This window comes from Aedes albopictus, chromosome 2 (genome assembly GCF_035046485.1).
Source record: "Aedes albopictus strain Foshan chromosome 2, AalbF5, whole genome shotgun sequence".
NCBI lineage: Eukaryota > Metazoa > Arthropoda > Insecta > Diptera > Culicidae > Aedes > Aedes albopictus.
The window spans coordinates 272,058,512-272,086,442 of record NC_085137.1 but is presented as its reverse complement, the minus strand read 5'-3'; the positions used below and the strand labels follow the sequence as shown (position 1 = coordinate 272,086,442).

Here is a 27,931-nt window from a genome sequence, read left to right as displayed (position 1 = left end):
AATCATGCGTACAGCTGGAGTGAACATGTTTATACAAAATTAGTGATTTTTCAGTACACTGATATTTTACCTTACTCAAATAACTGCTAAAATACCCCATGTTTCACATAAAATAAGCAATAAATCAAAATTCAAAGCGATGACATATAGCTTTTTTGGTCTTAAATTGTTCGTACACTGAAATAAATTTTGTTGTGGAATCTACCGATTCCATAGTAAAATTACTAACCGTACCTATGATTCTCAACCGACAACAAAATCTGTTAAGGTAACTGAAATATGCTTGAAATTACAATGCATTGTAGTAAATTCAACTAAAAGCATAGTCGTCTCAACAACAAAACATTGTTAATTTTTCCAGGACACGCATTTTACAACACAGTATGGTTAAAAATACAATGCTCATTTGTTAAATTAAGATTATTTTTGGTGGTGTTAACTGCACTGCTAGTTAAGTTGACAGTGTTTTAGTGGAATTAACTGGAAATTGTTGTCGGTTGAGAATCATAGGTACGGTTAGTAATTTTACCATGGAATCGGTAGCTTCCACAACAAAATTTATTTCAGTGTAGAATTGTACTCACGCAGAAAAATAAATTGTAAACATAATTAAATTCTAGTTCAAATCAACCGATTTTTCAGTTTACTATAGCGACAAATTGATTTCTAGTTTAAACTGAACTGTTGCATTGTTTGATAATACAAATGTTTTCATTTGACGAAATTTTTCACAGTTTGTTAGAACAAACACAGATTTGGTAGTTTCAACCTAAAATAACAGATTGTTTTAAACGACTGCACTTTTGTGACTAACAAAGCCGGAATGTTGTCCGTGTAGCTGCCGGCTTAGAATAGCACTACGGACCACCTGTTCCGGGGGTAAAAGTCCACCAAACAGGTAACCCCAATCCAAGGTGTCAGGCGACCCGTGCTGAGGGATGAATGGTTGAGGGGGTTTAAAACATGCTCGATCTTTAACGGAGCCCGTAGCGTGGGTAGATCGCCTTTTTGGGTTGCGTTGCGGGGTTAGATCTACCAAACCGAAATCTAGTGTCGTCCTATTTTTCAATTTTGGAATATGTGTTCTGATAATTATAGGCATTATAGTATTTAGTCCTTGCTACTGGTGTTGTGATGACTTCCAGTCTTTGAATAAAACTAAGTTTACCAACTTTACTTTGCATATAGTTAAAAACCTCACCATCTGAGGCTAAACTCAATGCAAAGGAAATCAAATTGGGTTAGGGATCCATGTATGTACTAACTCTTCGAAGACTGGAAAGTGCTAGTACGCAAGGAACATACTAGAATCCTTATTACTGAACACATATCCCATTATTGGAATGATATTGCTGCTAATGTTAAAACCCGGGTCCTAAACCTGGGGAGAATTTAGCAGTAAAACTAGGGTGATGCTAGGTTTCCGATGCATGGCCAATATCAGTACTCTTGTTTTGTTTTCTAAGAAAACAAAACAAAAACTGTATCAAAATCGATACTTTATTGCCCCTCAATGGCAATTGAGTAATGCGACATGCACTACACTAAGGATACGGGTAATGTCACTATTAATAGATCTAAAAACTGGTCGCAGTGACAAACCCGAACAGGAATAAAAAAATAAAAAATAAAAAAAAGCCGGAATGTGATTGTGTTGGTGACGGCAGCTCCTGCGGCAGCTCGGAAATCTATTTTTAGACCGTCGGTGAGCGGATGGAGAGGAGAACGACTAAGAAAAAAGACAAAAAGGCGAAGCCGATCAACTTTTTGTGGATGCTGTCGTGAGTACCAGCGCGTTATCCATCACGACCAAAGCTGCACTTGGAAGTTGGCGTGATGGATTTGCTGCACCTTCTTCGTTGTGGCGATGTTGGGGTAAGCATTTTATAGGTGTGTGAGTGCTTTCGGACCATGTTTATGGTTTTTATTTTGTTGAAACAAATGACATTTTTGACATTATATGAAATGATGATAATCGGTTGTTTTTATCGATAAACTCTAAATGAAAACAATTAAATATAACTTTGGAATAAGTAAATTCTCAGTTTGAAAATCAACCATGCGTTTTATTGTTTTAAACAAGCGCCATTTTTCTGCGTGCTCGACATTTTTGATGAATAATGAAAATGTGCTAATAACACTCTTATTTTGTTTTACCAGGAAAACTACGAAAATTCCATACTTTTTACACAAAGTAGTCAACAAAACTGAATTTCAAACGAAAACCTCTAGTTTTTTAGCCTTGAAATGTTCGTAGCAGTTTGGGGGACATACTTGAAGAATAATAGTGATGTTTTCATTACACTCAAATTTTGATTTACTCAAAAATCAACGAAAGTACCACATTTTTCACGCAAAGTGGGTAACAAAAATAATGACTTACAATGCAAAGTAGTTTTTTTACCTTTAAATTGTTCGTGAAAGCGTACTGGACTCATCAAGAACGAGTAATAGTGATGTTTACATGACACACTTAATTTACTTTACTCGAAAAGCTACAAAAATATCATAATTTTCATACAAAACTGTCAATAAAACAAAATTTAAAGTCATAATATGTAGTTGTATAGCCTTAAATTTTCCGTTACAATGTATTGGACCTGTTTTTGGTAAAATGTTGATGTTTACGTTACACTTATATTTTGTTTTATAAAAAAATGTACGAAAATACCACAAAAAAGCGAATAAGCCAAAATTTAAGGTAATGTTATGTAGTTATTCAACTTTGAATTTATCGTAGTAGTTTAGTGGATTTATTTGAACAACCCTAGTGAACTTTTTATTACACTCATATTTTATTTCACTCAGAATACTAGGAAAATACCATATTTTTCACACAAAGTAGTCAACAAATAAAAATATAAGGCAATGCATTCTGGTTTTGGAACTGGGAAATCTCGGAAAAAAAGCTCTGGTAGGAAATATTTAGAAAATTCATGAAAGAACTTTACAAATCTCTTAGAGAAATCCCGGGAGAAACTCCGGATAAAAACCAGCAAAGAAATTCAGGAGAAATATCGGAAAACTCTTTGGCAGAAATTCCAGAAGTAATTATCTTAAATCTCTAAAAAATATCAAAAAAAAAAAAAACACGGAAGGTACTATTAATGGGAGCAAATAAAAGAAAAACACTTTGCATGGGAACTAGGATGGAAACTTGAGAGAACTGGAGAAATCCAAAAAAAACTTCGAAAATGCTCCAGGACAAAATATAAAAGATTCGTGAAAAAAATATGATAATATTCTAAATGATTCTTTGATGGATTCACTGAGAAAATCTGTGGAAGGTTTACTGAATGAATCCTTGGAAAAATTTATCAAGCAATCGCTAGAGGAGTTTCTGATGAAAACCCAAAGAAATAATTCACGGAAACATTTCAAAAGTTTTCTAAAAGAATTCCCCGAAGAAAAGAAGCCCTAAATAAATTCCGCATGCATCCTTGATGTTTTTGAAAATATCCCTGAAGGAATCTCTGGAATATTTTTGAAAGATTTTTGAAAAAAACTCACGACAAAATATTTTGAAAGAATCTTTGAAAGATATCCTATAATATGAATGCACCTTTTGGGAAATTTCTGAAAAACAAATGTATATAGTAGAGTTTCTGAAGCAATACCGTAAAACGGGGTAGCTTTGATAGTTTTTCAGCAAATTTCCCTAATATTATTCCATGTATTTTTCCTGATTTAATAATTTTAAAACAAATACAGGCGTCTCAGTTATAATTGCAATTTTTTTCATATGAGCGAAAATCACATTTTCATTTTGGAGAAACTTTGATAGTGCTCTGAAAAACATATTAAATCCCAAAAAATATTACAGATTGCAACGCAAAGAGTATCAGTATGATGGGAAAAGCCGTATGAAACATGTTAGGTTAATTTATTGTATCAAAACATGAATAATTTTATAAAATTATAAATAACAAAGTGAGTCAGTACTCCACTTGAGTGAAAATCTCAGTGCTTTTAGCTATCAAAAAAAAAATATCTGTGTAAAAAGATATTTTTTAAGGTACATCAACATGTGACTATATGCTGCGCATAGTAAGTTCTCTTCATTTGAGTTGTTTTTGATTTTTTATGAACAAATTTAGAAAACAACGAGTGTAATTGAAAGATCACTATTGTTTATCAAACAAGTATAGTACTTTTTACAATTAATTTCATGGCAAAAAAAAGCTATAATGCATTGCCTTATATTTTTATTTGTTAACTACTTTGTGTAAAAAATGTGGTATTTTCCTAGTATTCCAAGTGAAATAAAATATGAGTGTAATAAAAAATTCACAAGGGTTGTTCACATAAATCCACTTAACTACTACGATAAATTCAAAGTTGAATAACTACATATCATTACCTTAAATTTTGGCTTATTCGCTTTTTTGTGGTATTTCCGTACATTTTTTTATAAAACAAAATATAAGTGTAACGTAAACATCAACATTTTATCAAAAACAGGTCCAATACATTGTAACGGAAAATTTAAGGCCATACAACTACATATTATGGCTTTAAATTTTGTTTTATTGACAGTTTTGTATGAAAATTATGATATTTTTGTAACTTTTCGAGTAAAATAAATCAAGTGTGTATTGAAAACATCACTATTACTCATCAAGAACGTCCAATACGCTTTCACGAATAATTTAAAGGTAAAAAACTACTTTGCATTGTAAGCCATTATTTTTGTTAACCACTTTGCGTGAAAAATGTGGTACTTTCGTTGATTTTTGAGTGAACCAAAATTTGAGTGTAATGAAAACATCACTATTATTCTTCAAGTATGTCCCCCAAACAACTACGAACATTTCAAGGCTAAAAAACTAGATGTTCTCGTTTGAAATTTAGTTTTGTCGACTACTTTGTGTAAAAAGTATGGAATTTTCATAGTTTTCCTGGTAAAACAAAATAAGAGTGTTATGAGCACATTTTCATTGTTCATCAAAAATGTCGAGTACAATCCTACGAACAATTTAAGACCAATAAAACTATATGACATCGCTTTGAATTTTGATTTATTGCTTATTTTATGTGAAAAATTGTGAGTAAGGTAAAATATCAGTGTACTGAAAAATCACTAATTTTGCATAAACATGTTCACTCCAGCTGTACGCATGATTTAGAGTCGAAAAAACCATATGTCATCGCTTTAAATTTTGTTTTATTGATCAATGTGCGCAAAAAATGCGCTCTCAAAAAAACTAGGAAGTGCCTTTTACCTAATAACTTTGGGTAGACGCATCTATTTTATATTTTTTTAAATGGACGATGATCTTGAAACCTGTCCGGTTCCATCGCAAAAAAAAGTTTTAAAATCGGTTGAAAAACGGCCGAGAAATGCCTTGAGTCGGTTTTCTCGGTAGGGTGATGGAAGTGCGAGTGAAAAATCCGGGTTCAGAATCGCGCTACAATATTCGTTGGTCAGTCGGTTTTCTCGGTAGGGCGATGGAAGTGCGAGTGAAAAATCCGGGTTCAGAATCGCGCTACAATATTCGTTGGTCAGTCGGTTTTCTCGGTAGGGCGATGGAAGCGCGAGTGAAAAACCCGGGTTCAGAATCGCGCTACAATATTCGTTGGTCAGTCGGTTTTCTCGATAGGGCGATGGAAGTGCGAGTGAAAAATCCGGGATCAGAATCGCGCTACAATATTCGTTGGTCAGTCGGTTTCCACGGTAGGGCGATGGAAACGCGAGCACGAAATCCGGGATCAGTGGTCATCGTGATCAAATAAATCATAATCGTGACGAAGACCGCGACGTGTATTTCCATATAACTAGTGGATCGTATCACCTAACAGAGGTGACTCCTAGATCCACACCTTACCCTACCCTACTAACCACCATTCCTTCCCGTGACAACTGTGGGGATGCTGTGGATTCCACGGTTTCTAGTAGCAACGGTTGTCGAACTAACATTCCTTCCCTTTCCTGATGACCGTAAGGACGTGGCCAGCGCCGTTATTGACTTTAAATAGCTGAACTCTCGAATTGTGCACATTGAGAATGGTTAGCTAGTCCCAAGCTTTCACATTCATTGGCTCTCTGTGCAACTTCGATTGTTCTGGTCAATCACGGAGTAGCAACTACGATGTGTACGGTTATCTTTGCTTTGCTTTGCTTGCTTGAAAAACGGCCGAGAAATGCCTTGTCAAAGTTGGACTTCCGACTTTTTTTGGACCCTTGGTAGTTCGCGGGAGTTTTTACCCCTCAGTAGTTTAAGTGTTAAATATTATCTTCTTACTAAATTTACATATGCCATCAAATTCTCGATAGTAAAAATAAATATTTGTAATACGTTTATTGTCGATTGCAATACCGGTGAAACAACGCCTTCCTACAAACGATAAACATGTTCATTTGGCTCACACTTTGACAGTTCTCTCTGCTCGATTGGCTCACAATGGCCGCCTCTGCACATCTCTATAATGTAGGATTACTAGAGAAAACAACCTACATTCAAACTAAGTGCAGAAAGCACATATATTACGAACGAGAGAGAAAAAAAATCGTTCTAAGTGCAACTAATGCAAATTAAAAGCTACATTATTATATTTTATTCTTCCTATAACATATTTAGAATGGGGCAACATAAAAAGCAACCCGGTCAACATAAAATCCAAACACAAACATAACAAACTGAATCGAACATGGCGCGCTCAGGAAGACGGAATATTGAAAACAAAATCTTTTCCATGCGTGGTACTCCATCACCCGAGTCGCTTCTTGTTTTTTAAGGTAAGTAGTACGATTTTCAAGCTGCCGGATCCTAGATCGAATGCAGCTGCGATGAGGATGTGTTTTTTGATCGGCTAACAGTTTGTTAGGGTCTCAATTGATCACTTAAGTGTTAAGTTTAACAAATAAAATTAATTTGATCGTAGACTATGCGAAATTTGGATTTCTTTACATTTTTAAGTTAATCCCACTTGTAAATTGTGTTATTATTCGTCATAATGAAAACTATGCGCTGAACGATTGGAAATCAACAGCGATGCACATACATTCTATCATGATTGAATCGACAAAGACTCAATTGGGCTGCACTTATTTTCAAAGTGTAAAAGCAAATGGTAACAATCTAAGTGTGGAACTTTAAAATTTAATATGTTATTGCCTCTGAGTGTATGTCTTGAATCGAGTATAGTTCAGGACCAATACTTAGGTTACTAAATAACCTGCTTGAGTAGATCTTAAGTCGAATGTACGTTTCCGCCATCGTCTCAAATTTACGAGCTATAATATCAATATCATCAGCGAAACCAGGCAACTGAACGGGCTTCGTGAAAATCGTCCCACTCTTGTTTATCATCGCACCCTCTAATGCAAGTTGAACAACAAGCACGAAAGACCATCACCTTGCCGTAACCCTCTGCGAGATTCGAAGGGACTCGAAAGTTTCCCTGATATTCGAACTACGCACATCACTCGATCCATCGTTGCCTTGATTAACCCTTTTGTGGCCAGCAGAGTACACGGGTACCTTTTCCGATTTCAAATCTCGATATTTTTATGATTACTGAGAGAAGGAAGTTGAAACTCTGCTAGATCTAAGAACTCGTGAATATATATCTACACGGACAGAAAAGCGTTCACATTGAAACTAAAATAACGTTTGTTGAATATAAACATTGAAATTCTTTTGAAAATATGTGAATTCTTATAGTTTCAAACAGATTTGCTAATTTAAAATCTATATGGAATTATGTTTGATTTAAAAATCTAGTGCTTTGTGGCGACTCTTGTGGAAACTAACATATTTCAACTTTGTTTCTAAGTCAATTCAACTGAGCAATCCCTCGGCATCGAATAGGATTGTAAAAACCACAATATTAACATAAAATCAAGCAGAGTATTTTGTTGCAAATGTTTTACTGATAAATCCCTTGGTCACTTCTGTCAAACCAAGCAGAATGTTTTGTTTTAAAAAGCATTTACAACTTTTTCAATGCTGGAAAATGGATAGCTTTCAAATTATGCAAAGCTGTTGTACATGAAAAGCATAATTGAAAATTAATTTGAATTAGTGCGGCATGCGTTAGACAAGGTAAGACCTTTGCGAAAAGTTGTAAATTTGATTAATCAGGAGATTTCCTGATTTTTCTGTGAGAACATTTTTTTTCTCTTTTTTAATATTACTAATAACAACCTAGAGAAAAAAACAAGCATGTTGTTTTCTAATAAATATATTATTGAAAGTAAAAGAAAACTATTTTTGACAGTACCATAATATCGTAGATGTCAAGCTTGACATCCTCGTCAAAAGCCTGAAACTATTGTTATTTCAGTCAGATTCCCGAATGAGGAACAATAATACAGGATTGTTAAAAAAATCATACAGGATTGTAAAAACAATCATACATTATCATTGTGGCCAAAACAAAGTTAAACTCCTTTTGAATTTACGTCGAATATGGTTATTATATGGGGGTGGAAGCTCAGGTAAAATATTATCTCCTGGGCGCCCATTAAAAACACCACCCCCGGCGAAGACTGGCGCTCGAGCCTAGCTATTTAGCACTGTAGTTGGAGGAAATGCCAATGCAGAACCCGTAGCTTCCGAGAAGGTAAGCCCAGCTCCCTGGGTTAGTGGGTTGGTGTCAGGCCCTGCGAACCAGCCGTAAAAAAAGACTAGCACCGGAAAATCAACAAGAGAAGAATGCGAACCGATACCAATGGCGACGACCACAGCGATGAAAAGGGACTTGCGATTGGAAGCTCGGTACGTGAAACTGCAGATCTCTCAACTTCATCGGGAGCACCCGCATACTCGCCGATATACTGAAGGACCGCGGGTTCGGAATCGTAGCGCTGCAGGAGTTGTGTTGGACAGGATCTATGTTGCGAACGTTTAGAGGTAATCATACCATCTACCAGAGTTGCGGCAACACACGTGAGCTGGGAACAGCTTTTATAGTGATGGGCGACATGCAGAGGCGCGTTATCGGTTGGTGGCCGATCGACGAAAGAATGTGCAGGTTGAGAATCAAGGGCCGATTCTTCAACATTAGCATAATAAACGTGCACAGTCCTCACTCCGGAAGCACTGATGATGACAAAGACGCATTTTACGCGCAGCTCGAACGCGAGTACGACCGCTGCCCAAACCACGACGTCAAGATCATCATAGGGGATCTAAACGCTCAGGTAGGCCAGTAGGAGGAATTCAGACCGACGATTGGAAAGTTCAGCGCCCACCAGCTGACGAACGAAAATGGCCTACGCCTCATCGATTTCGCCGCCTCCAAGAACATGGCCATTCGTAGCACCTTCTTCCAGCACAGCCTCCCGTATCGTTACACCTGGAGATCACCACAACAAACGGAATCGCAAATCGACCACGTTCTGATTGATGGACGGCACTTCTCCGACATTATCGACGTCAGGACCTATCGTGGCGCTAATATCGACGAGCACCTGAATGGCGAAGAGAATGTAGGCACGGAGGACCAAGGCAGCGGAGGAAATGACTATGTTGGTGCAGCAGAGGACGGGAACGAACCAACTCCCACGCTGAGGGAAGTTAAGGATGCCATCCACCAGCTCAAAAACAACAAAGCGGCTGGTAAGGACGGTATCGCAGCAGAACTCATCAAGATGGGCCCGGAAAAGTTGGCCACCTGTCTGCACCAGTTAGTAGTCAAGATCTGGGAAACTGAACAGCTACTGGAGGAGTGGAAGGAAGGGATAATCTGTCCCATCCACAAGAAAGGCGACAAGTTAATGTGTGAGAACTTTCGAGCGATCACCGTTTTGAATGCCGCCTACAAAGTGCTATCCCAGATCATCTTCCGTCGTCTTTCACCTAAAGTAAATGAGTTCGTGGGAAGTTACCAAGCCGGTTTCATCGACGGCCGGTCGACAACGGACCAGATCTTCACCGTACGGCAAATCCTCCAGAAATGCCGTGAATACCAGGTCCCAACGCATCACCTGTTCATCGACTTCAAAGCGGCATACGACAGTATCGACCGCACAGAGCTATGGAAAATTATGGACGAGAACAGCTTTCCCGGGAAGCTGACTAGACTGATAAGAGCAACGATGGACGGTGTGCAGAACAGCGTAAGGATTTCGGGTGAGCTATCCAGTTCATTTGAATCTCGACGGGGACTACGACAAGGTGATGGACTTTCCTGCCTACTATTCAACATCGCTCTGGAAGGTGTTATGCGACGAGCCGGGCTCAACAGCCGGAGTACGATCTTCACGAAATCCAGCCAATTTGTCTGTTTTGCGGATGACATGGATATTATTGCCAGAACATTTGGAACGGTGGCAGAACAGTACACCCGCCTGAAATGTGAAGCAGCAAAGGTCGGACTGGTGGTGAATGCGGCTAAGACAAAGTACATGCTGGTAGGTGGGACTGAGCGAGACAGGACAAGCCTTGGCAGCAATGTTACGATAGACGGGGATACTTTCAAGGTGGTAGAAGAATTCTTCTACCTCGGTTCCTTGCTAACGGCTGACAATAACGTGAGCCGTGAAATACGAAGGCGCATCATCAGTGGAAGTCGTGCCTACTATGGGCTTCAGAAGAAACTGCGGTCAAAAAAGATTCACCCCCGCACCAAATGTACCATGTACAAGACGTTAATAAGACCGGTGGTTCTCTACGGACACGAGACATGGACGATGCTCGAGGAGGACCTGCAAGCACTCGGAGTTTTCGAGGGACGGGTGCTAAGGACGATCTTCGGCGGTGTGCAGGAGAACGGTGTGTGGCGGAGAAGGATGAACCACGAGCTCGCTGCACTTTACGGCGAACACAGTATCCAGAAAGTGGCCAAAGCTGGAAGGATACGGTGGGCATGGCATGTTGCAAGAATGCCGGACAACCACCCTGCAAAGTTTGTGTTTGCTAACCATCCGGTTGGTACAAGAAGGCGTGGAGCGCAGAGAGCACGATGGGCGGACCAGGTGGAGCGTGATCTGGCGAGTGTTGGGCGTGACCGAGGATGGAGAGCTGCAGCTGCAAATCGAGTATTATGGCGGCAAATTGTTGATTCAGTATTATCATGAATTTGATGTGAACTAAATAAATGAATGAATGGTTATTTTTACCGTAGATTTTTGTATGTATTAATGGGGTTGTCAGAATTTCCAAGTAAGGAGGGGCAGGGGGAGGGGTTCCTGATTTTTTTTATTGCGTGGAATGCCGGCAGGGTACACGGGTACCCACGAACCTGAAATGATCATAATTCCGTAAATGTTTCACCGATTTTAAAAACTTTTGGATCATTTAACTCAAAAACTCATTAATTGTCTTGAAAATATTTGGTTGCGCCGATCTGATGAATGAAGTTTTCGAAAAATCCGGATTTTCGGGAGCATGTTTTTATACCATATTAAATTCCACATTGTTGAGCTTAGAATACCGTAAAGTGGCCATTGCCAGCCATGGCCCCACGGGAAGCCTGATCCGAAATCGCAGCTGCAAAGTCAACACGTTTTATGATCCCCAGGCTGGTCAGATACTATATGCTGAAGCAATTTGACTCGGACAGAAAAGCGTTCACAATGAAACGAAAATGACGTTTGTTGAATATAAACAATGATTTTTTTTTTGAAAATATGTGAATTCTCGGATTTGCTAATTTGAAATCCATGTGGAATTATGTTTGATTTAACAATCCAGTGTTTTGTGGCGACTTTTGTGGAAACTAACATATTTCTACTCAGTCAATTTAACTGAGCAATCCCTCAGCATTGTCGGGGCCCGTGGCGCAGTAGTTCACACGTTCGCTTCATAAGCGGATGGTCATGGATTCGAACCCAGCCCCGGCACTTGCAATTTTTCGTCAGTTGCTCTTCCCCCCGAGAGCAGCTGGCACCTGACCCTCTCCGGAGCATATAGCTCTAACGGACCCGGAATTTGGATATCGGTGAATCGCAACTCATAATGGACCCCCAATCGGACAGGAAAAGGAACAGCAGCCACATATCAGCATCATCGTGCTCATCATTCTACCATGGACAGGGTAGAAGAGTGAAAGAAGCACAAAGGCAACCAGTTCAATGAAGTAGAATATAATAGAATACATTTAGGCGCTGTACAAAGTGGAAGTACAGCGTCCAATTGGAATCGCTCACGTAGTACCCTAGTGGACAAAAGAACTGTAAATAAGGTTAAGAGATTAAAAATAAAAAAAATCACTCGGCGTAAAATAGGATTGTAAAAACTACAATAAATTAATATAAAATCAAGCAGAGTATTTTGATGCAAATATTTTACTGATGAATCCCTCGGTAATTTCTGTCAAACCAAGCAGAGTGTTTTGTTTTAAAAAGCATTTACAACTTTTCTAATACTGGAAAATGGATTGTTTTCAAGTTTTGCAAAGCTGTTGTACATGAAAAGCATACAAGCAACAAGCATGTTAGTTAGTTTGTTAATTTATTTTCGACACTTTACACATTAGTGTGCATTCGTGTCGGACAAGCATGTTGTTTTCTAATGATAATATTATTGAAAGTAAAAGAAAACTATTTTTTAAAGTACCATAATATCGTAGATGTCAAGCTTGACATCCCAAGTCAAAAGCCTGAACCTATTGTTATTTCAATCAGATTTTCGATAGAGGAACAATAATACAGGTTTGTAAAAACAATCATACGGGATTGTAAAAACAATCATACATTCTCATTGCGGCCAAAACAATGTCTAATTCCTTTTGAATTTACGTCGAATATGGTTATTTTTACCGTAGATTTTTCTGCGTTGGATGATTGATACCGATATTGCCACTTACCTACCGAAAATTCGGAACATTGTTTTATATCAAAACATAAGCCCGGAAATCCGAAATTTCCGGCACCCGCGGTGATCGGACCGGTCTAACCAAATATTATATCGATAGATAATGAGTTTGTTAGTTGAATGAGCCAAAAAAAATAAAATCAGTGGAAAATTGACGGAGATATGATCATTTCAGTTTCGTGGGTACCCCGGGTACCCGGGTACCCTGCCGGCATTCTACGGGTGTTTTTTTTTTTTGCTGGCCACACTACGGTCAATCGTATCAGTTTATCCGGGAATCCGTATTCGTGCATAATCTGTCGTAGCTGTTCTCGCTCGATTGTATCATATGCAGATTTGAAATCGATGAACAAGTAATGTGTGGGCACGTTGAATTCGCGGCATTTCTGCAACACCTGACGGATGGCGAACATCTAGTCCGTTGCAGAACGTTCACCCATGAATCCAGCCTGATATTGCCCCACGAACTCTCTTGCAATCGGTGGTTCACGGCGGCATAAAATTTGTAAGTGTATCTTGTGGGCGCTAAGCAGTGTGATCGCGCAATAGTTCCCGCAATCCAGCTTGTCACCCTTTTTGTAGATGGGACACACAATGCCTTCTTCAATGCATTTCTTCACCGATTTTTAGTAATTCGCTTGGTAGAGGATCTGCTCCAGCGGCTTTGTTGTTTTCATCCGGCAAACCTCCTCTTCAATCTCGTGGAGGTTGAGGGCTGGAAATCTTTCATCCTGCGCGCGTACTCCTAGATCTGCTACCACGCCACCTTCGGTGCTTGCAACATCACCATTGAGGTGTTCATTGTAATGCTGCCGGCACCTCTTGACCGCCTCACTTTCGCTCGTGAGAATTTCCCGTGATTATCTCGGCACATGTAGGCTTGTGGCACAAAGCCTCTGCGCGAGCGGTTCAGCTTCTCGTAGAACTTTCGTGTGTCCTTAACGCGGAACAGCTCTTACATCCCTTCGCGATCTCGTTCTTCCTGCTGGCGCTTATTCCTCGGGCAGACTGAGTTCTACCTGTTCCGCGCCTGTCAACACGCAGAAAAATCTACGGTAAAAATAACCATATTTGACGTAAAGTCATACAAACCATCCTGTATGATTGTTTTTAAAATCCTGTATTATTGATCCTCAATTGGAAATCTGATTAAAATAACAATAGTTTCAGGCTTTTGACGTGGGTTGTTAAGCTTGACATCTACAATATTATGATAGTTTCAAAAATAGATTTCTTTTACTTTCTATAATATATTCATTGAAAAACAACATGCTTGTTTTTTTTCTCTGGGTTACTATTGTTCATATTAAAAAAAAAAGATTCTCACAGAAAAATCAGGGAATTCCCTAATTAATCAAATGTACAACTGTGTATTCCGCATGCCATACTAATTAATGGTAATTTTCAATTTTCTGCTTTTCATTTACATCAGCTTTGCATAACTTGAAAACTAACACTTTTCTAGCATTAGAAAAGTAGTAAATGCTTTGCAAAACAAAAAATTCTGCTTGGTTTGACAGGCGAGTCCGAGGGATTTATCACATACTCTGATGGGTTTCATGTTAAATATTGTGGTTTTTACAATTCTATTCGACGTTGAGAGAAATTGACTTAGAAACAAAGTAGAAATATGTTAGTTTCCACAAGAATCGCCATAAAACACTGGATTGTTAAATCAAACGGAATTTCACAAGGTTTTTAAATTAGCAAATCTGTTCGAAACTATAAGAATTCACATATTTTCAAAAGAATATCAACGTGTAAATTTAACATTCTTTAAGTTTCGCTTTAACGCTGAACGCTTTTCTGTCCGTGTACACGTGTATACGTATAACGTGCCTCATTCGCTATGCCGTAACGTAAGTAGATCACCTTAGAATGGTGCGTTGCGGCGTAAGATCTATCAAATCAAATTTTGATCTTGAAATTTTCCTGCCTGAAGTAATCAGGAAGTAGTTTACAGATACTCCAAGATCAAAGTTTGATGCACTTTTTGATGTTTATGTAATATTTTTGTTTCCATTTTGCTGCTAATCAACGTTTTATTTCAGCAGGATTCAGATAAATTTATGATATGATACAAATAATATTGTAAAAATATAAACTGTGACGAGCGTGTCACTAATATATAGCTTATTCGACGTCAATGTTAATATTATCTAATATTTTAGATTCTCAACCGAAAAATCAAGTAATTAAAAAAATGCCGATGACGAGGAAACCAGGACGTATTGGGTAGATAACTAAGCGGTCTAATAATGGTGTGCCTGAACGTTACCTAACCGCATCCTTTGGAGTACCCTTCCACAAACAACACCTAGAACACCCAAGTAACAATTCCATTGCTGGTTGGTTTTGTTTGATTTTTTGGATGAAATGTTTTATAGTATACTTGAAGATATGCATAAAGACAGATTTTAAGAGTAAACAAAACCCTCCGATATGTAAACCTTCTGGCAATCATTATTACCACAATAAAACTGTTAAAACTCTCAACAGATGGCGATCCGTTCGATTAAGAACGACATCTGTTGGTGGAAAAGCCGAAACAACGACACTGCTAGGTTTATTGCGGCCATCATAAAAGTAAACTTGCTTTCGTGTTATTTTCGCTGATTATGGTCGTCGCCATATTGAAGAATTAGCTAACGTGAATGGAAAATAGTTATTTTTGCTCAAATTAGCAATGAATTGATAGTTTGCCATAATTTCCATAACGTGCTCACATAAATAAACTATCTCTGCTGAGTTTTCTTGTGATTCGCGATAGTTTTACTAAATTAACCAATTGATTTATTTCATTCCAAGATGATAATTTTTACTATTTTCGAAGCGCATTAATTTTATGGTTCTGCAACCCCAATATTCACGGTAAAATTGAATGCGCATAAGCCTACCAACACAATAACTACTAAAATATTGCTTTAAAATGATCGCTTTCTACTTACGAATGATGCATCCTCCTGAACTTTACGTGCCATCGAAGAAGCTTTTCTGCATCTTGAGCTGTCATAGTTTTGTTGATAAAAAAACAACAACAATCGAGAATGGGAAACTTCTCAACTAGGTTTTAAAACGGGTTTATTGCTACTTCTAATGCGGTTTGCAAAACCTCTCCGAGAGTGGTCCACTAAGCCGGAAGATTCTCTTAAAGAGGTTATAAAGAGGTTTTGATGTATAAATCAGTTTTATTGCAAGTTTTAAAAATTTGGTCATGAAGATCTCTTGTAGAGCCGAACAAAACTTAAAATGTTACTTGGGCAACACCCATCCCAAGTAACAATTCCATTGCTGGTTGGTTTTGTTTGATTTTTATTAGGGTTTTATCACAGCAATAATTAAAACTCACAGTTTTATGACTGTTTTTATGAAAACCATTGATGAAATGTTTTATTGTATACTTGAAGATATGCATAAAGACAGATTTTAAGAGTAAACAAAGCCCTCCGATATGTAAACCTTCTGGCAATCATTATTACCACAATAAAACTGTTAAAACTCTCAACAGATGGCGATCCGTTCGATTAAGAACGACATCTGTTGGTGGAAAAGCCGAAACAACGACACTGCTAGGTTTATTGCGGTCATCATAAAAGTAAACTTGCTTTCGTGTTATTTTCGCTGATTATGGTCGTCGCCATATTGAAGAATTAGCTAACGTGAATGGAAAATAGTTATTTTTGCTCAAATTAGCAATGAATTGATAGTTTGCCATAATTTCCATAACGTGCTCACATAAATAAACTATCTCTGCTGAGTTTTCTTGTGATTCGCGATAGTTTTACTAAATTAACCAATTGATTTATTTCATTCCAAGATGATATTTTTTTCTATTTTCGAAGCGCATTAATTTTATGGTTCTGCAACCCCAATATTCACGGTAAAATTGAATGCGCATAAGCCTACCAACACAATAACTACTAAAATATTGCTATAAAATGATCGCTTTCTATTTACGAATGATGCATCCTCCTGAACTTTACGTGCCATCGAAGAAGCTTTTCTGCATCTTGAGTTGTCATAGTTTTGTTGATAAAAAAAACAACAACAGTCGAGAATGGGAAACTTCTCAACTAGGTTTTTAAACGGGTTTACTGCTTCTTCTAATGCGGTTTGCAAAACCTCTCCGAGAGTGGTCCACTTAGCCGGAAGATTCTCTTAAAGAGGTTAACAAGAGGTTTTGATGTATAAATCAGTTTTATTGCAAGTTTTAAAAATTTGGTCATGAAGATCTCTTGTAGAGCCGAACAAAACTTAAAATGTTACTTGGGATATCCCCTCGACACCTAAGCCTGAGAGGTCGTAGAACTTTCTACACCTTTCTTAGGTGTCTAACCAACCAACCTTTCATAATCCTCAGCAGTCGCAAGGACGAGGCCAGGACAACTTTCGAATGTTGGAGGATTGCGTCAGTCTTGTCGAAAAGTCAGAGATAAGTCTCCAATCTTTGTGTTTTGGTATCCGAGAAGGAGACAATCCTCATAACTGTGGTTTAGGGCTGTACATTTTATGCCACAAAAGTTCAGCCTATTGGACGCAGTGGCTTAATTTCCACAACAGGGGAGGAAAAAAAAAATAGGGCTGTACACGCAAAAAAATCCGTTCCAATGTACGTGAACTCTCAGTCACGGCAACGGGAACAAACGGGAACTATGCATAGCAACGATAACAACCATAAGAAATGTACACCGTGAACTAGATATCACGGTTTCTAGAACGCCCATATTGACAGCTGGAACTAGTTCCAGTTCACGGTGTATATTTGCTTGTTCTCATATTTGCATTTGTATGTTCCCGTTTATCAGAATGGATTTTTCCGCGTGCGACTTGCTTAATACTAATGTTTACTTTTTTCAGTGGTAACCAGGTAAATGATTAAATCATGACAATTTCTCATACGCTTTTTTGCCAAGGAAAGCAACCCTATCCAATTTCCAACTCCAGATATCTATGAAGTGGGCCAAGTTCTTGGACATGTTCTGAGTAGATACCTAATCAACATAGCCTCCCCATCCCCGCTGATCGTAAGGACCTGGCCAGGTGTCGAGAGTTCGTTAAAGAAAGGTTTGTCAAGTCCCAGGCAACTTTTTTGGCGCATTATACGTCTCTATCGACAGCCACCCCAGGATGTGTGCGGTCGGCTTTGCTATGCTATGTGTATAACTTGCCTCATTCGCACTCGTACAGTGTTGCAGCATTCTCGCCCATGCTACATGCTTCTCGTTTTTCAACTGTTCATATTCGTCGTCGAACCAGTCGTGTCTGTGATTCGAAGTCGCGAAGCCTAGTGCTGTAGCCGAGGAACTACCTATGGCGGATCGGATGTCGTGGTAATAACTGTCGAAAGCGACTAAGTAGTGATCTGAATCTATATTCACAGAGCGGCATGTGCGGACATTGCTTATATCCGAGAATAATTTACCGTTGATAAACGTGGTTGATTTGGTTCTTTTATCGTCGCTTGGGTCTTTACCGGTTGTATCGAGTCGTATTTTTTCCTATGTTATTCGCAATGGGGATTTTTGCGGGTAGCTTGTTGGGCCTACGCCAACACTTCTGTCTCGACGGAGGGCCATTGTGCTAGTTCTGTTTAACGTCCCAACCAACACTGGGACGACCACGCTGATGGAGCTACCACCTTGGATCTAGCTGGGCGTGATGCAGCGTTTCTTACTCAGCCGCTGGATGCCGGAAGTTTGAGCCGCACCTCCTTGGACACTCTGGTCGTACCTCCTCAATCTAGCTGAAGTCAGAAGGACAACAGTGCCCAGGCTACACTACCAGCTAAGCACACAAGTCGTAGCTATTGGTTTTTGTCATCGCTTGACCCGTGGAAGCATGAGGTAGGAACTTGTGAGGATCAGAGCTATGTTGAACGCTCTCCTTATCGACTCAACGTTTTGCAGCCCTCATCCATTTCATAATGCGGTCCAAAATACCTCCCTTACCCTAAGCCATATGTACTTTAAAAGCAATCAAATGGTACAGATGTGATGGTAGAACACTTCGATGCACTCAAGTTTGAAAATTACATTGCAATTAATAAATGCCATTCGCATCTTGAAATTTAAAAATGCTGCAACGAGCGAACGGCCGCTGTAGATGATTTCGTATGAAAATACGTTGGTTTTTTGCTCATATTTGTGAACGGTAAGAGATTCCATTTTGCCGTCAAAAAAACTGAAGGAGCGTTTGTTAAAGCGTTTGTTGTGAGCTTAGTTTAAAACAGGCTTGACAGAAACTCCCTCGCGAAATGAGTAAGCGATTTCGGCGATTTTCTGAGGAGTGAAAATAAAACTCAGAAATCACAACGTAAATCCTCAACAGCACCGAGCGCGAGCTTGTCGCGCAGCGAGGAGTTCGTCCAACACTCATAATTGCTTGTTGTGTTTTTCACGTCCACTCACACTCAAAAAGCACTTGGGAGTGATATGTTCGGATAATAACATCAACTCTATGTTTTCTCACTGAATACTGACGCCAGGTCACTTTATTGCCCGTGCTATTTATAGTCATTATCAACAATATCAATCATCAAGTTGCTTTGTTTATTTGTATACAATGCACGGCTCATCATCAACACTACTACTATAAAATAGAACACAACGTTGATTGTCAACATTGATCAGTTAAGCTGCTGGCCGTGTTGCTAGTAATTCAAATTGGAACTTAACAATACCTTTCCCTTTCAGTAAGATTGTTTAAACCGTAAGCTAAAATAGTAATCTGAATTCAACCTTAATCACATTTCATACATTCAATTCACACTTGTAGAATTCATGTTTGGTACACATACATGTCATCTATTTTCTTTTTCTTCAATCTTTTAGATCTTCTTAGATTACTCGTCGTATCCAGAACCGATTGCATATTGGGTCGTAATAGGCTGGGATGAAGTTCGCGAGATGCTGGTAGTGGTGGTTCGGGACTAGGAGTGAATCCTCTAAACCCTTCCTCGCTCTCTTCCAGGTGTTGATACTTTCTCTTCGATCCTCTCTTGCTGATGGTAACATCCTCGCTGATCGGCTTGGGTAGCTGGAGCGTCACATTACGCCTTCGCCCAGTCTGACCCCGAATCTTCACCTGCTCCTTGTGAGCCGAGATGAGGGCTGTTCCGATTGAGAACTGTAATATATTTTGAGAAACTCTTTTAATAAATGTTGCATCTATCCATTTTTCAGCGTCTTTTGTGTTATGGTTCTTATAGTAAACCTTATCTCCTAGCATATGCTGATTTATCGACCGTATTCTATTAATAACTTGATGATTTTGTGGCTATATCGGTCTCTTTCTACTCATAAGTATAAGGGAGTAGAGATGAACTACCAACCAAGCCGATCTGTTTAAAAGCACAGGTCGCACGGCAGAAGTTTCACGCATTCGATGTATTCGTTCAATACATGGCCTACTTGCCTAATTTCACCTTCTATAAAATTTTCACACTTGTTCGCTACCTAGCGAATTCTATCATATCTATCATTTCATTATCCACTTTGATCTCTACTCCCTTATACTTATGAGTAGAAAGAGACCGATATAGCCACAAAATCATCAAGTTATTAATAGAATACGGTCGATAAATCAGCATATGATATGAAAAGTTTGGCTCAAAAAGAAAAGTTTTCTATCCTATAAGATCGAAAAAGCTAATAGGAAGAACACGCCGCGATAAAGACATACCTCTATGAACGGAGTGCGAATTCCGAAAAAGCTACCGATCGATAGAATTTGTGATGAAAACAGAACAATACATTAGGCAGTCGGGTGCCTGAAACTTTTGCCAGTCTTGGTAAGGGGGTATGAACTACCAACCAAGCCGATCTGTTTAAAAGCACAGGTCGCACGGCAGAAGTTTCACGCATTCGATGTATTCGTTCAATACATGGCCTACTTGCCTAATTTCACCTTCTATAAAATTTTCACACTTGTTCGCTACCTAGCGAATTCTATCATATCTATCATTTCATTATCCACTGATCTCTACTCCCTTATACTTATGAGTAGAAAGAGTTTTGTTCGGCTCTACAAGAGATCTTCATGACCAAATTTTTAAAACTTGCAATAAAACTGATTTATACATCAAAACCTCTTGATAACCTCTTTGAGAGAATCTTCCGGCTAAGTGGACCACTCTCGGAGAGGTTTTGCAAACCGCATTAGAAGTAGCAATAAACCCGTTTTAAAACCTAGTTGAGAAGTTTCCCATTCTCGATTGTTGTTGTTTTTTGATCAACAAAACTATGACAGCTCAAGATGCAGAAAAGCTTCTTCGATGGCATGTAAAGTTCAAGAGGATGCATCATTCGTAAGTAGAAAGCGATCATTTTAAAGCACTATTTTAGTAGTTATTGTGTTGGTAGGCTTATGCGCATTCAATTTTACCGTGAATATTGGGGTTGCAGAACCATAAAATTAATGCGCTTCGAAAATAGTAAAAATTATCATCTTGGAATGAAATAAATCAGTTGGTTCATTTAGTAAAACTATCGCGAATCAGAAGAAAACTAAGCAGAGATAGTTTATTTATGTGAGCACATAATGGAAATTATGGCAAACAATCAATTCATTGCTAATTTGAGCAAAAATAACTATTTTCCATTCACGTTAGCTAATTCTTCAATATGGCGACGACCATAATCAGCGAAAATAACACGAAAGCAAGTTTACTTTTATGATGACCGCAATAAACCTAGCAGTGTCGTTGTTTCGGCTTTTCCACCAACAGATGTCGTTCTTAATCGAACGGATCGCCATCTGTTGAAAGTTTTAACAGTTTTATTGTGGTAATAATGATTGCCAGAAGGTTTACATATCGGATGGTTTTGTTTACTCTTAAAATCTGTCTTTATGTATATCTTCAAGTATACTATAAAACATTTCATCAATGGTTTTCATAAAAACAGTCACAAAACTGTGAGTTTTAATTATTGCTGTGATAAAACCCTAATAAAAATCAAACAAAACCAACCAGCAATGGAATTGTTACTTGGGTTAACTTTCTTTTCTAATGGTTCGGCTAAGTGTTGTTTATAATGATTTTTTGGATTGACTAAATCTAACACTGTCTTTGGTTTGAAATTCAAAACACTTTCTGTTGGACATTTTCCTCCTTCGAGTAGGCAAGTGTTTTGGTAATTAAATGGAAAGTAGTTAAGTTTATCCTGAAGATCCATACTTCTCATTGCTGGGTCCAACAAAAATTTCTTCAGTACCTCTTTTGCTACTCTCACTAATCGTTCCGCTTGCCCATTGCTTTGGGGATGGTAGGGTGGACTTTTAAATACCTGAATGCCTTGTCTTTCCAGAAAAACATTAAAATTACTTGAATTGAAAGGTGGACCGTTATCCGTGACTACTACATCCGGAAGGCCAAACCTTGCAAAAAAATTGATGAACTCTTTAATCACTTTCTCTGCATCAGTACCGTACTTCATCCAAACAATTTCCAACCATTTAGAATAACTGTCAACCACCAATAAAAACGTTCGTCTTTCAAAATATAAAAAATCAGCTTGAATTCTGCTAAACGGTCTAGAAGTAGAAATCCATTCAGAAGTGCCTTTGTGAGTGGGGACAACCGATGTTTTTATGCATACCTCGCAATTCTTTACAAAAGATTCGATATCCGAGTTGATTCCACACCAATATACACTTCTTCTGGCCACATGGAGCATTTGCAAAACCTTTCTTTGCAACGAAGAAGGAACAATAACTCTTTCTTGAAAAAGCAAGCATCCGTCGATTTCCTCAATGTCTTGATGCTGTGAGAAGATGTTTTTGAAGCATGGATCTATTCGTTCCGGCCAACCATTTTTCATATAGGCTGCAACTTGTTGCAAATAAAAATCTCCTCATGATTCTCTAGCTACAATCGTGAAATCTAATGGTAAATCTCCAGAGAAGTTTAAATGCTTAATATACTGTTTTTCTAAGTGTCTAGGTACTTCTATCTCCAATGGAAAACGCGAACAAAAATCAGCATTAGCCATTTTGTTCGCTGGTCGGTATTCAATATTGAAATTATAGATTGACAACTCCATTACTTATCGTTGAATTCTGGTTACTGAAATTGAATTTCGCGCTTCTTTACCGAATATCCCCAAAAGGGGTTTGTGATCTGTGAAAATCGTAAAACTTTGACCAAATAAAAATTTGTGGATTTTTTTTACTGTCGATACTATTGCCAATGCTTCCAAGTGCAGAATAGGATAAGTTTTTTGAGCCTGATTAAGTGAAAATGACGTAAACCATATGGGTTTTTCTACGTCATCAATGACATGTGATATAACTCCGCCAAGGCCGTAGGAGGAAGCATCAGCACTAACGACGATAGGCTGTGTAGGATCATAAAATATCAAAACGTTTGCTTTTAATAATTTTGTTTTACAATTATCAAAAGCCTCATCACATTTGAAATCCCACAAAAATTTAACCTCTTTTTTGAGTAAATAATACAAGGGTCTCAAAGCTGTGGACAAATTTGGTAAAAATTTTCCATAATAGTTTACTAAACCCAGAAAAGCCTTCAACTCGGTAGTGTTTCTTGGCTTTTGTGCTGTTGATACTTTTTCTGGATTAGGCTGAAGTCCGTTGTCTGTTATGATGTGTCCCAAATATGGCAGTTGAGTTACAAAAAATTTACACTTCTTAAAATTAACTTTAACATTAGCTTTTGCTAACCTGTCCAATACCATTATTAATCGTTTGTAACAGTCGTCAAAATCTTTACCTGCAATTAAGACGTCGTCAACATCAACGTAAACGTATTCAATGCCTTGTAAAATAGACTCCATCACTTGCTGAAATATGGCTGCGCTTGATGATGCCCCTTGGGGGAGCCGATTATAAGTAAAGAGACCCTTAATTGTATTGATAACTACCATTTTCCTTGATTTTGCAGACAACTGCAGCTGAGTATAAGCGGTTGCTAAGTCCAAAGAACAAAACATTTTACAGCCAGCCAGCGATGAAAACAAATCCTGGGCTGTTGGTAAAGGATAAGTGTTAGCTATCAAAACCTTGTTGATCGAAGCTTTACAGTCAATAACCAGTCTGATGTCGCCATCTTTCTTAATAATAACGACCACAGGAGAAGCCCATAAACTGGTTTTAATTGGGGTTATTATTTTGTCCTTTTCTAATAAGCTCAGATGATCTAAAACTTTCTCCTTCAGGCGATAAGGCACATCATATGGTTTTCGAAAGATTGGACGGTCCTCTTTTGAAACTAGCTCAGCTTTGAATCCAACAATAGGGGAAGAAAAATCTCTATTGAACGTTTCACCATAACGCTGCTTTATGATGTTCAAAGCGTTTTCACCAAAACTGCCTGGTTGCGCCATTTTCAAAAAATTGTCTCGCCAACCACTGTAAAATATGTCTAACCAATCTCTTCCAATAAGTCGGAGGAACAGCACAGAGGACCGGTAGCTCGATAGGAAGATCTCTTCCAATAAGTCGGCGGAACAGCACAGAGGACCGGTAGCTCGATAGGAAGGAGGGGAACTTAGCTTTTGGAAAGGCTGTGGCTTCCACTGGGGAGGAAAAGGCGGTTGTATACTAAACTACTTAACTACAACTATATTTCTCTTGTTGATACGTGTTTACATGTCGGTGGTTAAATGATGACTCTTTCATGTTCGCGCACGCAATCTTCTTGAAGGACGGTAGAGAACTGAATGGAGGTATAAAATCTGTTGCTTGCGCTGCGCTGTGGCGATGGTGGAAACTTCCATTTACATAGGCAGTAGTGCGATGGTTCGGTCGTCGTCGTTGGCTGGCACATAAGGACACGCGGCCACGCGTGGTTGGTCGGTCGATCCTTGCATGATCAATCATTACGTCGTCGCTCGGTGGACAAGCACAAACGACGTGGTGTGTGAGGGTAAATTGGGTGATTGATAGTTGGGATTGGAGCCGTAAAATACTCGCGGCGACTCGAGGTTAGTTGTACGGGGAAAGGGGTTCAAATCAGGATGGATCTTCGCGTTGGGAGCGAACATACTCCCGGGCCGGAAAAGGGGGAACTTGCTAGGATGGCTTGATCAGGGAGGCAACTTCGTAGGAGGACTAACAATCAGGAGGAAACAATGACAACTTTCAAGAGCATGACTTACGGGTATCTTCAAAGGAGGCAAGGAATTTTCAATTGATCTTTTAGGAGGACTATTCTTTAACGAGGGTTCTTAGGACATACTTTAGGCGGACACACTGCAATAAGTTAGGGAAACTTCTTAGGAGGACTTGGAGACTTCAAAACTGGACATGTACTTGATTCTTAGGGAAGGCAGTGAGCTTGGTCAAACAAATTTTCTTCATTAGTTTAGGATACATTACTTCATATCTTCAGGTAAGGAGGAAACGTCAAGGTGTAAGAACGTCAAGGTGTGGACCCCAAAATGTAGGAACGGAATTCATATTCTGGTGGAGAATAATTCATTTTTTCTTGTGGACTGTATTTGTATGTCTAGGAGCTTGGAGGACCATCTATCAACATTCAAGGGTTGGCAAACTGGCTCGATTCCGCAAAGGTACCTGAGGAAAGGCATTATGACAGGACTCAAAATAGGAAACTTAGGTCGCTTGGCAGGATTCTATGACTTATAGGATTGAGGTTTCAGACAAACTTGTGCTGGAAAAAGGGATCTACTTTGAACACAGGGGAACACATCCTTACACGTTGGAAAGCAAAATTCAGTCAGGTGGAATTTCAGGATAAAGCCACATCAATACTCAACGGTAGTTTAGGAAAAGGAATTATGGATTCTTCAGCAGGATCTTCATCTTCAATGGAATTGGAAATCACTAGGCATACAGGATATCTTATGGTATGGGTTCTAGGTGTTATTATGGGTTCAAGGATTACAAACTTCAAGGGATCTTTCTCATTCAGGGTTAGGCAGGAATAATCAACAATAGGGACAGGAACTCAACACAGGTTCGGAATGATAACTCAATGACGAGGGAGAAAAGAGAACTTTGTTGATTTCGTTAGGGGTCTTCAATGGAGGACTGGGGGAACCACATGAAGCCAGGATAGGGATTCACACACCACAGATCGAATGTTTGCTCACCTGCGGCGTCTTGCTTGGCTTCCTTCGGGTAGTTAGGCGGACGCGCTCGGGACACGCGCTCCAGGATAACTTCGCTGAGTCTGCTGCGCTTGGGTGGTTCATCGGGTGGCTTCCTCGGCCACGGGTCGAAATGGAGTTGCTTATATTCACCAGTCAGGCTGACCGGCGTCGGATCCAGTGGTGGTTGGTTCATCATCGACAACACCACGATCCAGTTCTTCTTCTCGGGAGGTTCTCTAACTACCGGACGGGTTCCGGCTGTCTTCGGGCTTGGGAATCGTTCTTCCAGACTAAGGATCTGATTGAGTGCTGGATGGACTCCGGCTGTCGTTGGAGGTAGCTTCTTGGTTGGACACGTCGTGATCTTCGGGATTAGTTTCACTGGTCGAGGGATGCCAGCTAACATCACAGGAAAGATCACCGGCTGGGACACTGCAGGAGTGCTGGTTGACATCAGGCTTGACTCGGTCACCGGACGGGTACCGGCGGGAAGTAGGGAGGGTTTATCCGCTGGACGGCTTCCAGCGAACATCGAAGACGGCTTGGCTACCGGACGCGAACCGGCTGACATTACGAAGGGCTTGGCTGTCGGACTAGTTCCGGCGAACAACATGGTCGGTTTCACCACTAGACCGGTTCCAATGGGCTTCGGAAACGGCCTTGGCTTGATCATCGGACTGGTACCGACGACTTTCAGGAACGTCTCGGCCATCGGGCAGGTACCGATGGACTTCGAGGACAGCTCCACCACCGGACGGGTACCGATGGCTATCATGATGGACTTCGTCACCGGATGGGCACCGGCGGACGTCAGAATTCGCTTTCGCACTGGACTGGTACCAGTGTGTTTCGGAAGTGGCTTGAACACCGGACAGGAACCGGTGGACATCTGGACGGACTTGACCATCGGACGGACACCGATGGGCATCAACTTTGGTTCGGTTGCCGGATACGAACCGGCGGACTTGAGGGCGGAACTGTCTACTGGACTGCTTCCAGCGGACATCGGATTCGGTTTGAGCGTCAGACGGAAACCGACGGACATCGGAGCGCAATTGCCCACCGGACTGGTTCCAGTGGACATCGGGATCGGCGCACACTGTTGCGGATAGCATAAAAACGTGATCGAAATTGTTTTGACCATGAAAACATGATTTTTGATCTTTGGTGTCTTCAGCAAAGTTTTTCTATAAAATAAGTCCTAATTTATGGAAAAATCAGTTTTGTGATCAATCCCCCTAAAAGTGAGAAACGATTTCTATCTTTTTCATTTGTAAACCAAAAAAATATGTTTGTTCAGAGAAGTTGTAGACAATTTTACTAGAAACAACTTTGCCGAACATACAAAATTTCTATCTTTTGATTTGTATGCAGGGCCGGATCTAAGGGGGGGCCGGGGGGGCCCGGGCCCCGGGCCCCCACATTTTAGGGGCCCCCACAAAAACCTTTTTTGGTTGCTAACACTAGCTTTATTTTTCATGTTACTCAAGTACTGTACTGAAAATAAGGAAAAACATTTTTGGTCATCTCTCCGAGGGGCCTCCACATCCCCTCGGGCCCCGGGCCCCCACAATCCTTAATCCGGGCCTGTTTGTATGTACATTTGAGGCGTTTTTAATGAAGCACCCCTAAAAATCAGTTTTTTGCTTATAACTTTTTCTATGAATTTTTCACGATTTCCAAATGTTCTAGCAAATGTTTTGCCTTATTGAAACGCGTAACTTTTGCGAAGAAAGTATGTATCTATCTCTCATATTTATCATGTTATTGGAAATTTCACTTTAAAAAATGCTTATGTTTGACATACCCATTTGTTAACTTTCGCACGTTTTCGCAGACCAGGATTTTCACATTTGAAAATATGGAACGAGTTTTATCTATTGCAAATATAGCCAGTTTTAGCCTGATTTCGCCTGCATACTTAAATTCACATACTAGAAATGACTATCATTATAAAATGTGTTATTGTAAAATGATCAACATGACAAAAAATGTACTCAGTGCTTTTCTTACATTATTTTTCCACATGAACACGCAAAAACGTTTTCACAGAATCACTTGGAACTGCATCAGATGACTTTCCCATAAAATTTAAGT

General features: G+C 39.5%; 2 protein-coding genes across 12 annotated transcripts in view; one reads left to right on the top strand and one right to left on the bottom strand.

Annotated features, from left to right (window-relative positions):
• The window catches only part of LOC134288081 (uncharacterized), a 401,563-nt gene extending 383,415 nt beyond the window's left edge, over positions 1–18,148 (top strand). Inside the window, exons 1-2 of one of the 2 annotated variants that reach the window (XM_062851792.1) lie at positions 575–9,116; positions 9,196–18,148. In XM_062851792.1, coding sequence (XP_062707776.1) covers positions 9,251–11,023 — 1,773 coding nt within the window. In that variant the 5' untranslated portion in view covers positions 575–9,116; positions 9,196–9,250 and the 3' untranslated portion in view covers positions 11,024–18,148. Of the gene's footprint in view, positions 1–574 lie in introns of those variants that run through there. The other variant, XM_062851793.1, reaches the window with a different exon arrangement.
• Positions 1–27,931, bottom strand: part of LOC134288082 (scavenger receptor class B member 1) — a 682,758-nt gene that overhangs the window by 195,923 nt on the left and 458,904 nt on the right. Inside the window, exon 8 of one of the 10 annotated variants that reach the window (XM_062851801.1) lies at positions 18,295–19,886. The exons of the other annotated variants lie outside the window; for them this stretch is intronic. Coding sequence (XP_062707785.1) covers positions 19,810–19,886 — 77 coding nt within the window. The 3' untranslated portion in view covers positions 18,295–19,809. Of the gene's footprint in view, positions 1–18,294; positions 19,887–27,931 lie in introns of those variants that run through there. 10 annotated transcript variants of the gene reach the window in all.